Raw genomic sequence first — 12,888 nt, 5'->3', positions numbered from 1 at the left:
TCCCCAGGCTCTTCCACATCTACAGCCTTCTTTCATGATTCTCATACCAAGTATTAACAATGATTAAACTATGCTCTGAACAAAGTTTTACCAGGCTGCTTCCTCTTTCATTTCTTCCCCCCACTCCATACTCCATACCTGTACTCACCTGACCGGAAGTTCTTTTCCTCCTGTCACCAAACTTCACAAATTACCACCATATCTAACTTCAATATATCCATTTCCCCTTTGAGGTTTTCTAAATTACCTATCCAATTAAGGAATCTAACATTCCATGCTACAGTTCATAGTCTACTAACAATGACATCCTCCTGTAGTCCCTGCCCAGAGATCCAAATGGGGGACTATTTTACCTCCAGAATTTTTTACCCAAGAGAATGTCATCACCATTTAACCATACAGTAGAGCTGCATGCTATTGCTGTGGTTTTCCCCTGCTTTCAGTCATTCACAGTACCACCACAGCAAGGCCATTTTGGCTGATGTTACAAGGCCAGATCAGTGAAGACCCTGTCCTCTGCAACTACTGAAAAGGCTGCTGCCCATCTTCAAGAATCACATATTTGTCTGGTCTCTCAATGGATACCCCTTTACTGAGGTTGCACATAAGGTATGGCTATCTGTATCATTGAGGCACGCAAGGCAACCCAACATGGCAAGGTCCATTGTTCATGGGTGTAAGTGTATATAATTTCAGTAGACAATTAGCAATTTTTTAATAACTTGCCATAAATATTTTATTTTCTATTTGGAACACAATTCATTTTCCTTCAACTCTTTCCTGTCTTTCTTACAGATGAAGGAACTATGGTTCTAAAAATTAGCATTTGTGGTTTTTTCCTCAACTTTCTCTGGTAAATGACATACTTATTTGACTGTACAGTCATTTTGGATATTACTTTAATTATAAATGATTTAGTCACTGGTGAGACTAGTTACTGATGTGGAGATCTAAAGTTTAATTTTCACTGACCACCCCTGTTTTATCCATACTGTAAGGTACTCCAAACAAGAACCTACATGATTTTTAAATGTGACACTTATGAAAGGCAGTAGTGTGCTACCCATATATTCTTCCAAAATTGCCACCAAATTTTGTCTTCCTGTGCAACACAACAGTGTGGTTGGAGTAAATTGATCCACTGCACAGGTTTATTATTTTAGGTACTTTATTGTTATTTAAACTACTATCACATTTAACCATAAATTTAAGCAAATACACAAAAGCATATGTATCTCTCATTACTACAGTATCACATTACCAATCATTCTGTTGACTATATAAACATTTTTAAAACAATCTGTACTTTCAAACCTCAATAAGCATGTACAATGAAAAGTACGCTCAGATGTGGGAAAATATGTTTCAGTAATAAATACATGGCAATTTTTTTTAAAAAAAAGTTGCGTATTATTGAACTGAGAAATTTTGGACTGGACTCTATGTTACTCTCATATTACATTCTGTAGTGTATTTACAATGAACATCGGACGTACACACTATCATTAATTATATGTACAGACATGTCACATACATTAGATGCAAGTGGTTTCTGGGAATGCTTCACATATAGTTCACACCAAACGCTGTAGCAACTAAATATCAGTGTTAGTATAATGCTGCTCTCAGTTTTAGAGTCCACCTCACTGTTTAGTGCCATTACTATCATAGTGTTTATGAAATAGTGTCAATACATTATTAATGGATCATTAGGTGAGAAAAATATCTACTTGAATGAAAGATCATGAATGATACCATTCTCTTACCTGCAGTCAGTGGGACACAGTTTCTCCCTCATTCCTTCTTCCATTTCATTCAAGGACATGGCAAACAAAGTGAACTGGTAGTACTGTCAAAAAAGAAAGAAAATTAATAGTATCAATAGCACTAGTAATAACAATAGTACTACTACCACTACCAACAACAACAACAACAACAACAGCAAAAACAGCTGCTATAGGCACGTAGAAAATTTGCACATTATGACTTGTATGAATATCATACCAAAAGTCTCATTTGATTTATGAATTAATACAGTTATTTCACGTGTTCATATGCTCTATTGTTTGTGAAAACTGCAAAACTGTGGTAAAAACATGTCTTCAACTCACATAGGCTTTGAAAGCATGCTGGGAATTTCATTCCAGAAAGTGTCTATCCAAGCTTGCAATTGAGTTACATTAGTTTGAGATGAAAATCAAAAATGGGGTTGAGAACCAACAAAACACCAAAGCAATACATCTAGTGAATGGGCTGGCCAAGTGAGAAGAGGAACCTCAAATGCAAGTCACAAGTCTGGAATGTGGCTGAGCTGTTGTCATGCAGTTCAGAAAAGCTACCAAAAAAGATTACCACATTCTGCTCTACAGCTCTGTAAATGGAGTGACCGGTACTGAGAATACAAAATGAACTAACTGGGTGACAGAAGTATCCAATGTCAACCTAAATCAATGCCAGGAGTTCATTTGGGATGGCTGCATCTAATGAATTTTGGAATACTGTATTCATCTATGTAACATTTTAAATGCTCTCATCCAACATTATTATCCAAACTGAAGTAAATTTCATAGTCTGCTCCTGGTCCACAGTTAACTTTCTGTATTCATGTGCTGGCTACAGCTGAAGATATTTTGTTTGTATCCAATGAATCCCCAGCTCTCTGAGACTGCAGATTTGTGTGCAAGTTGCACTTGCGTGACTGTGTGTGTGTGTGTGTGTGTGTGTGTGTGTGTGTGTGTGTGTGTGTGTGTCTGCTGCTGACAAAGGCCTTAATGGCCGGAAGCTACGATTGTGTGAATCTTTTTATTGTGCCTATCGTCGCTCAGCATCTCCGCTATATGGTGAGTAGCAACTTTGCTTCTCTCATATTGTTACATTCCATCCTGGATTTTCCATTGTTTGAATCCCAAGCATAGGATGATATGCACAAATTCTTAAGTACAGCATGTTATGGTCACCTGCAGGAACCAGGCAATGACCCACCTTAGACAATGCTCCTACATTGTGCCACCACTTAGACGAGTTGACTGATAGTTTGTGGTGAGGTCACACACTGTATTTTAGAAGCAAGTCACTCCTTGTCTAGTTGCCTTCACTCTATCCATTCAGACACATCACTGTAGTATCATTACATCCCATGGAGCTGCAGTGTCCCGATATAACAAACCACACTCACGAAGAGTGTGTTCGGACTGTAACAGGAGATGAGCAGTAACTCAAGCAACCTTTATGACTGACAGACACACACTCAATGCCCCTCTACATACATAGGTGCCACTCATTCAGGCATTCAGGAGGTCACAGATGGAGGGGGAAAGGGGGGGGGGGGCTTTTTGCCATGCACGTGCATGCCCTCACACACACACACACACACACACACACACACACACACACACACACACACACACAGCTGCAACAAGAGATGGGTTACGTTTACTGATTATGAACTACTAATTCATTGCCACCTTTCCCTTGGTTGTCACACACTTTTTCTTCCATTTGGTTGCTTCTCAGGCATTAGCTCATACAATAGTCCTCCAATCGCATAGTGAGTTGAGACCATTATTTGCTACAACTTACACTATTATCAATCATAACACAGGTTTGCCTTCTGTTTCAGACTTTGCAGTATTTTATGCAGTCTAGTCTCATACATTCCTTAACTCAGTATTTCATTTCTAGGATTCTACTTTTCTAACTTGTTGTTTTTCTCCATGTTTTATTACCAGCAAAAATGAAAACATAGCCACTGTTTTATTAAATTTTATTTACTCTTTTTTACACTGTAATCTCAGACTTCTTGTAACTTTAAAGTTAGTAAATTTGTTCCAACATTCTTACTGCAATTGTGTGTAACATTATGTGCTCAATATTTACTTTTTCTATGATATAAAGTCTATATATGATGTAGGAGGCAAAAAAGATGAAGACTAGTTGTTAATCACACTGCAGTCTGCTCGAAAGCTATCTATAAAACTTCGGACTGAACAAAAGCTGAAAAGATTGAAGGATAACATAGTCAAACACAATTTTGATCTAATAAAATTTCTGGCTTTATATGTGCTGAGTAGGTCACAACATATTTAGGAGCTTTCAGGGTTTTATTGTCAGTAAAGAGAAAAAGTGTTAGCTTCATAACTCTGCATGCTCAAATTTTCCATTTATTAACTGAATCATCTAAAAAAATAACTGAATAAAATAAAAAATTTAAGAAAAAACAGGAAAATCTTTCTTCAGCATCCTGATTAATATTAATCAACTCAGTATCATCACCATCATCAATCATCATCAACTGATAAAAACAGTGGCATTTCTGCACATTGATTTGAAGACAAACGATAAAATTTCAAAGTTGATGAAATTTCAAAGTTGGTCCCTATTTCCATTTTTGTTTACCTTGCCTTGATTATTGAAACATATTTCTACTGGCTAATTTCTTATTCTTACACTTAAATCTTCTTTCAATTACTACATAGGTATTTTTATTCACAGAATTACATGCGTTCATCATGAATTTGTAGGTTAGACCTTAATTTCCCCCCTCTTCATTAACGTAATTTAAAGTAATAGTTTGGAAAACAAAAAAGACCTTGTAAATTGCAAGACCATGTAAGTTGAACAGCAATGAAAAAATGAACTATGGAACTTTAATACTACTCATACTTCATTTATGAATGGAATGCCCTACTAAACAATTACTGCAGAATCCAGTAATACAGTAAAATGTAAAAAAAATACTTAGTACTACATGCAGATTTTACAATGAGGTGTGACTTACATCTGCTGCATTTTCTGGTCGTGGGTCAGCCTCCCACATGGTTACTGAATTAGGAATATCAATGGAGTAGGTGGAATCACATTTTGGAATATCTCCATCCACTGGTTCAGGTATTGGACATCCATCATCAGCACTAAAGCTTGCCTGATGAGATATATAAAACTATGAGTTCATTACACTAAAAACAATGAAACAGACATTGCAAAGTCCAACAATCATACCTCAGACTGTGAGTTGCTTTTAAATGGCCCAACTTTTAAACTGTTGAGCTTAGCTAAAACTTTTTTTGGAGTATTTGATGGGCTATCTGTAGGTGTAGATCCCTTTCCTTTATCGCCATCTCTTCTGAGAATGAAATGAGGAAAATGATTAATAATTCTTGAAATCAACTTCACTCCACTTAAGATACAAGAGTACATAGAATTAATTAATAGCAAGTACAAAAGATCATTTCACTTGACTATAAAATAATGCTACTACAGAATACAACCCAAACCTTAACCTGAAATAAATACCACAAGTACAGGAAAACATGTTGTGTAGAAGCTGATACAGGTAGGTTTTCTTAGAAGGCGATTTTGAAATGTCTTTAGTCAATGCATAAAAATGTTTCTTTCTCCCATTTTACATTATCTTAAATATGGTAATTGGTGAGGAAATTCTTTAGACATGCAGTAGATTACATAGCACCAATTGTTGTTGCAAGGAACATGAGCAGAATATAAACAAAGTCAATTATGACTCACCTCATTGGAGTGCACTGGTTACAAACAACGGATTTATGCTCATTTTCTGAATTATACTCAAATGATTTACCAAGGATCTAGGACACAACAACCGTCAACCATCAGTTTCAGTATCTCAGTTATTTGGAGTGACCATGAAGTCAGTAACCTGTGTACGTCACACAGTCTTGCCAAACTTTTTATTTCTGAAGCCAGCACAAAACTCACATCACTAATGAGTGTAATTAACATAATTGCTTATTTCACTTTCACTGTTGATAGCTCTGTCATACAGGCTGACAATAGGTTCCAACAAAGAGGCTCAACCAAACTGCCCAAAATGATTCAAAATGTTTTTACTTATTGAAATTACTTCCTTTAATCTACAACTTATGTGATATTTCTTCATACAGACCTCCATTGTTTACATTCTTGTTGCCATCTTGTTGCCAATGTGGATGTATGTGCCACACATTATTTTGTTTTAGTTTTCAGTAACAATATAATGTATTTTAATGGAATGTAGTTGAATTAAATCGGGTGATGCTGAGGGAATTAGATTAGGAAATGTGACACTTAAAGTAGTAAATGAGTTTTGTTATTTGGGGAGCAAAATAACTGATGATGGTCGAAGTAGAGAGGATATAAAATGTAGACTGGCAATGGCAAGGAAAGCGTTTCTGAAGAAGAGAAATTTGTTAACATTGAGTATAGATGTAAGTGTCAGGAAGTCATTTCCGAAAGTATTTGTATGGAGTGTCGCCATGTATGGAAGTGAAACATGGGTGATAAATAGTTTAGACAAAAAGAGAATAGAAGCTTTCGAAATGTGGTGCTACAGAAGAATGCTGATGATTAGATGGGTAGATCACATAACTTATGGGGAGATATTGAATAGAATTGGGGAGAAGAGAAATTTGTGGCACAACTTGACTAGAAGAAGGGATCAGTTGGTAGGCCATATTCTGAGGCATCAAGGAATCACCAATTTAGTATTGGAGGGCAGCGTGGAGGGTAAAAATTGTAGAGGGAGACCAAGAGATGAATGCATTAAACAGATTCAGAAGGATGTAGGTTGCAGTAAGTATTGGGAGATGAAGACGCTTGCACAGGATAGAGTAGCATGGAGAGCTGCATCAAACCAATCTCTGGACTGAAGACCACATCAACAACACAACAATAATACTCCATCATAAATCAGTTCCAATGTTACTTAAATGATGTCACCATCATCCTTCTTCTTCTTCTTCTTCACTGAAGGCAGTTTGGTGTATCACCATGCCTATTCTGATAAAATGCTTCTTATTGCAATCATGATTAAATTTCAGTCTCAAAAAGTTGTAAAATTTTTCTGGCTATTTATTTGTTGAATACCACTATAGTGACCTATTTTTGTACCCATCTACGGTGTTGTCTTTTACCTAGATTACAACTTTGCCATCCTTCTGATCACTTTTCCCTTAGTGTTTGTTTTAAGTATGGAACAAAGTTGAGTCTCAAGATTGCATTGTTATTCTCACCAGATTCTCTTACATCTTAACTACAAGTTGAGCCCTTCAGATGTAAACTATCACAGTAAACACATGTGGTGTTATAAAAGTCTACAATTCCTGTATGTTATGACCAGCCCATTAAATAAAAAGGGGTCTACTGCCAGATTAACTTCAGCCAATATCAATACCACTAAATCCGTACAGAAGACGCACACGCCTCTCATAATCTAATATTACTTATATCTGTCAATATTCTACTTCCAAAAAACTATTTATTGCAAGCAAGAGTCTGAAAGAGGGACAAAATATTTACAAGGCCTCACAGAGCAATTATTTATTACCATATCACTTTACACATACTTAAGAGGTCCTATATACCCTCTGAGGATGGTACTCATGTAACTGTCCACACTATATGGTTATGTGAATACACTCTCATACCACCCATCACTTGCAAGTGAGACACTGAAGCCAATGTACTTATTCAAGAAATACTACCAGTATTAATTTCAAATGTCTTCTATATGACACAAGAGGAAGTTCTACAGGTTGACAAAGAACTTCACTGTTTAATAACCCAGGCCAAGACACAAGCTCTGTGCCGTGTACAGGGTGTGAATTGCAGCCACCCAATGAAGCATTTCACCATCCTATCAGAGTCCTCAATAGCTACCTGGTTCTCCAGGCAATGACCATCATTAAGGAAGTTTGGATGGCACTGACTTATGCAGCAGTATTTGTCTTCTGCATTAACAGACCCACTTCAGCTGTATATATACCCCCGTACCAGCCAAGGAGGTCATCAGCACTGTTGGGCTAAGCATCAACACCTGCCATGTGTAGATCCCTTCTGTAGAGTCACTGAAATTTTTCAAGCCAGGTCATGAACCAACAACTACTGCCTGATGGTCTTGCTATCAAGTTGCCTTCATTTGGTCACTGTCTCCGCAAGGCCACCTGCCAGAATCCTATCACTGCCTCACAGTCAAGGTATAAACTTCGATCCACCCAGCTTCATGCTGCTGGGGTCCAACACTGCAAGAAACAGGCACTAGCCATCAGTCTGGGTTTCATCACCCTGAGCATCACCACCATCTTCTGCTACACTGGCCAGCAGCCAGCCTTGCTCCAGCCATCCAAACCCAGGATGCTGGCACTCTATCCTGATTCAGCAACACCAGGCCATTCACTACCAGGTCTCTCTTCGAGAAACATTTACACTGACACATCTACAGAGGCACGTCTGGGTACGGGGTTCATTGTTCGTCACCTGTCATCTGCTTACTGCAGGCATGCTGTCCTACATCTGTTTTTTATGGTTAACAATAAAGAATTTTGACAACATCTAGCTGCCTTCATTGTCTATTTTTGCACCCACCTCCAAGAACAACCACTCACTCACTCCCTCCATCCACCCAAACATGTTTACATTTTAAGTGAGAAGAAGAGATGTTGCAGGCTGAAATGGTGAATCAATGGAGGGCAAGAAAGGCAGTTTATTGGGCCTGTACAGTTGGTTTTGCTCTTCCTTTCTTTTCTGCTAGTGTACATCACACACTTCGGGTTGTAGATGGGCAAAATGTCTTTCAGTGGAAAATTATCAACCCAGAAAGTAATTCAGCATTTTCTGGATCAGGCAACTCAGTTTCGAGGTCATAATGTGGAGATACTTAGGATAGTAGAATGGTTACAGCAGGAAAGAAGGGAAGGTCAACTCCTAGTAACCCCTACCTCTCCTTCACGATAATACTGACTCATTGGTTGCCCAGTCCACCCCCGGTAGCTGACTGGTCACCACGGCAGAATGTCAATCCTAAGGGCCCCGAGTTCAATTCCCGGCTGGGTTGGAGATTTTCTCCACTCAGGGACTGGGTGTTGTGTTGTCCTAATCATCATCATTTCATCCCCATTGACGTGCAAGTCACGGAAGTGGCGACAAATCAAAAGACTTGCACCCGGCGAACGGTCTACCCGACGGGAGGCCCTAGTCACACGACATATACATTTTTTTACTGGTTGCCCAAATATCTGGAGAACAAATTTTTATTTTCTTTGATAATCTGCATACAGCCACAAATTTAGGGAACTGGTACGACAAGCAGTTGTTACAAGTGGTTTGCTTAAAATTAGCATGGGCTGCAAAAGGTTGCAGTGCTTCAAGAATTTCTGTGTAAATTCTAGAACCACTCGGCCGTCCACCATCTTGAACACCCAATATTTTAGTTGTGAGAGGAATAAAGGAACCCCATTTGCTGTGCATCACCTCTCTGCGTGTGCAGGATTGAAGTTTATTGTGAGATGACTGCAGACGCTGCAATCGAACGGCACCGACAAGTGTTTGCCGGTCACGCCATGCAAGCTGTAGTGAAAGAACAATGAGTGTTTATGTATTCAGTGCTGTTTTATAACTTTGACTATTGTAGTGAAAAAAAAGAACAGTTGAGATATTATTAATTAATGCTCATCTTGGACCTGGAGAGGATAAGACGTGTATTCAGATTATGTGTAAATGAACTTTGTTTCTAACCTTTGGATACGCAAGGAGACTTACTTGACGGTGTTTGTTTATGTGGAGAATGAGATTTGTAAAAGTTTTGATATTTGAAAATACATTGTTAAGTGAAGCAAAAGATACTGCGCATGTCTGCTTTTTTACAAGTATAAAGAGTCTTGAGAAATTCCTGTTCCTAGCAAATATACTTCGGAGATGAAGAGAATAGGAGGTTACAGCAGCAAGCTAACCAGCAAGGAAAGTCGACTGACCATCTCAAGTAAGTCGTATCGTTAAGGAAGTGGGAGTTTACACACATACCTCACCACTTTAATTTGTCCAAAGCATTAGAAGGTGCAAGATGTTCAGTCCTGTGAGGACTTACGGGTAGTGGGCGCTAATGACCTCAGTAGTTGAGCGCCCTTAAACCCCCCCCCCCCCACCCCCACCCCCCAAAAAAAAAAAACAGAAAAAAAAAAAAAAAAAAAAACTTACGGGTAGGGTTAGTAGAGTGTTACAGAAAGAAAAATACATCTAGACATTTATCACAAACAGTTAAATAGCATAGTTCAAAAACATGGGGAATCAGTAGAAAGATTTTTAGATCATACGAGGAACATCAATATTAATTGTATATGGACATTTCATGGTGTGCAGTTGCAGATGTAGTGGCTCTAAAGCTATGTCCTGACAAAGTTGTTTGTGCACAATTATTCAGTTATTAAATTTAGTAGTTTCCAACAGTGTCTCATGCTGTTTCTGGTGAAATAACAGTTTAATAAACTTTCAGAAACTTTTGCCCACTGTTTTTTTTTAGAGTTGTTGGTGCATTGAAGTCATTTATTAAATTTAGTATGTTAGTTTTCAGCTGACATTTCTTATTTTTTGTAGTGAAATATTTCAGTAAAACTTTCATATGCTGTGTTTAATTTTGTTGAATGTTCCAGTGGTTGCTTGAATTTTTGGTTTTAGATAAGAAATTGTGTGAAGTTTTTGTGGTATTAGTACTGGTTGTGGTTTAGTAGTAATAACAAAAGTAGTTGCTTTCTTATTAGACAGCGAAATTCGAGGTCACTACTGTTAGTTCTTTACATAGTTTTACTGTTGTATTCGAACTTAAGTAACACAGACATATAGTTTTTTCAGTAACTGTTAAAATTTTACCATGAGTGAGAAGTAAGCTATGTTGTAGGTTTGTGAGTAGTGGGTTACAGTGTGAGATTTGTTGAAAGTATTTTCATTGGGTCAAATGCAGTGGGAAAGCCATTGGGCATTATAGTGAGATCTTCTCCTGGAAATGCTGAACTTGTAGCAGAAATAAGTTAACAGAGGAGCAGGAGCTTAAGTTCTATGCCCCTCAGATGCAGTTACAAGATGCAAAAGAGGAATTAGAAAAGCTGAGGAGGGTGAAAGGTGCTACGGAACAGGAACTGGCAGCTCGTAAGAGGGCAGCTAGGAAGAGGGGATATTCAGGTTGTACTTTGCTTCTAACCAATAGATTTGACCAACTGTCAGAGTTGAGTGGAGAGGAGCCTCTTGTAGGTATTGGTGTAGGAAACATGCAGCAGTCCTCGGCAGTTAGGAAGCCTAAGTCACTTGCAAATTCTTACAGAAAGAAGAAGGTTCTGCTACTAGGTAATACGCATGGCAGAGGTGTGGGCCAGCAGTAGCAGGAAGTGATGGGGAGTGACAACCAGGTCACCAGCATTGTGAAGTCTAGTGCAGGGTTGGCTCAGGTGTCTGTTAACATAAGGGAGTTATGCAGGAATTTTATGACAGAGGATCAGGTAGTGATTGTAGGTGGAGCTGGGAATAGTCTTGATAGGGATGGGGATTATGATGTAGATGGTGACTTGGTAAAGATAGCTACTCAAACTGGTGGCACTAATGCATATTTCATGCAACTTTTTCAACATCATGATCAGCCTCATCTTAATGCTACTGTTAGGCATGTTAACATGAGGCTGGAAAGGGCGCTGATGGTGGGGGGTGTGGCTCACACTGCAGTGGTGCCAGTTGAGTATATCAATAGATCTAGTTTTACTAGGCGTGGTCTACCTCAATAGGTATGGAAAGCGGAGGCTAACAAAGCTTATAGATGACAGTGTAGTGATGGTGGTGGGATCACTCATGGAAAAATTCCTGTAGTAGTTGGCATTAGGGCTGCACCTTTTTTTGATTGAAGAAAGAAGAAAGCTGATAGGTTGGATTGGATTGGATTGGATTGATTTGGGGGAAGAGACCAAACAGCAAGGTCATCAGTCTCATTGAATTAGGAAAGGAAGTCAGCCGTGCCCTGTCAAAGGAACCATTATGGCATTTGCCCGAGGCGATTTAGGGAAATCATGGAAAACCTAAATTGGGATGGCCGGACACGGGACTGAATCGTCGTCCTCCCGAATGCGAGTCCAGCGTGCAACCACTGCGCCACCTCACTTGGTAAGCTGATAGGTAGCCCTGCTTAAAGGAAGTACCTCTAACAAAGGAATCACCTTCGAAGGAGGTCAGGTATTCAAGTAGTGAAGGAATTAGCATACTTCATCAAAATATAACAGGTATTACAGATAAAGTTAGTGAACTGCTTATAGATGTTGACACTGACATTATTGGTATACTGGAGCACCACTTAAATAATTTGACAATTCAGAAGCTTCCTGTACCAGGATACAGATTAGATGGCTGTTTTTCAAGGAGTTCTTTGTGGAGGGAGAGTGGCCATGTATGTAACAAAGAGTATTCAATTTGAGTCTGCATATGTGTCACAGCATTGCACTGAACAGGTATTTCAATGTTGTGCATGAGCAGTTGAATACAGTGAAACTAAACTTCTAATTGTTGGCGATTGTAGGTTCACTAACAGAGAGCATTTCTGCTCAAACTGGAGGGGGTTCTTGGCTCACTTTATAGGAAATATGTGGTGACTTCAATATTAATTTTGTATGTGGTTGTGCAAGAAAAAGGTTGTTGGAAGATCTCTTAATTCATAAGATCTCCCTGTGTTTTTTCCAACCAGGGTGCAGGGGAACAGTAGCACAGCCATAGACAATATTTCTGAGGGTCTCACTGAAGCCTTCACTGACCATCATTATCCTCCCAACCACGTACAAAAACAAACCTCCTTTGCCTTATCTTTACAGTCTCCACCACCTCTCAAAGCCCCACCATCCAATCACAGAGGAGCATTCCCCTCATATCTCAGTACCACCCAGGACAGGAGCAACTGAATTACATTCTTCGCCAGGGTTTCGATTACCTCTCGTCCTGCTCTGAAATGAGAAATGTCCTGCCCACTATTCTTCCCACCCCTCCCACAGTGGTATTCTGCTGTATACCAAACCTATACAATATACTCATCCATCCTTACACAACATCTGCTCCCAATTCCTCAGCTAATGGCTCATA

General features: G+C 38.9%; 1 protein-coding gene across 1 annotated transcript in view; it reads right to left on the bottom strand.

Moving 5' to 3' along the window:
- Positions 1–12,888, bottom strand: part of LOC124788262 (oxysterol-binding protein-related protein 1-like) — a 421,041-nt gene that overhangs the window by 26,540 nt on the left and 381,613 nt on the right. Inside the window, exons 20-22 of the mRNA XM_047255469.1 lie at positions 4,999–5,122; positions 4,778–4,921; positions 1,767–1,849 (exon numbers count right to left, since the gene is read on the bottom strand). Coding sequence (XP_047111425.1) covers positions 1,767–1,849; positions 4,778–4,921; positions 4,999–5,122 — 351 coding nt within the window. The remainder of the gene's footprint in view (positions 1–1,766; positions 1,850–4,777; positions 4,922–4,998; positions 5,123–12,888) is intronic.

The sequence above is a fragment of the Schistocerca piceifrons genome, chromosome 1 (assembly GCF_021461385.2).
Source record: "Schistocerca piceifrons isolate TAMUIC-IGC-003096 chromosome 1, iqSchPice1.1, whole genome shotgun sequence".
Classification (NCBI taxonomy): Eukaryota; Metazoa; Arthropoda; class Insecta; order Orthoptera; family Acrididae; genus Schistocerca; species Schistocerca piceifrons.
This window is presented reverse-complemented; position numbering and strand designations above follow the sequence as displayed.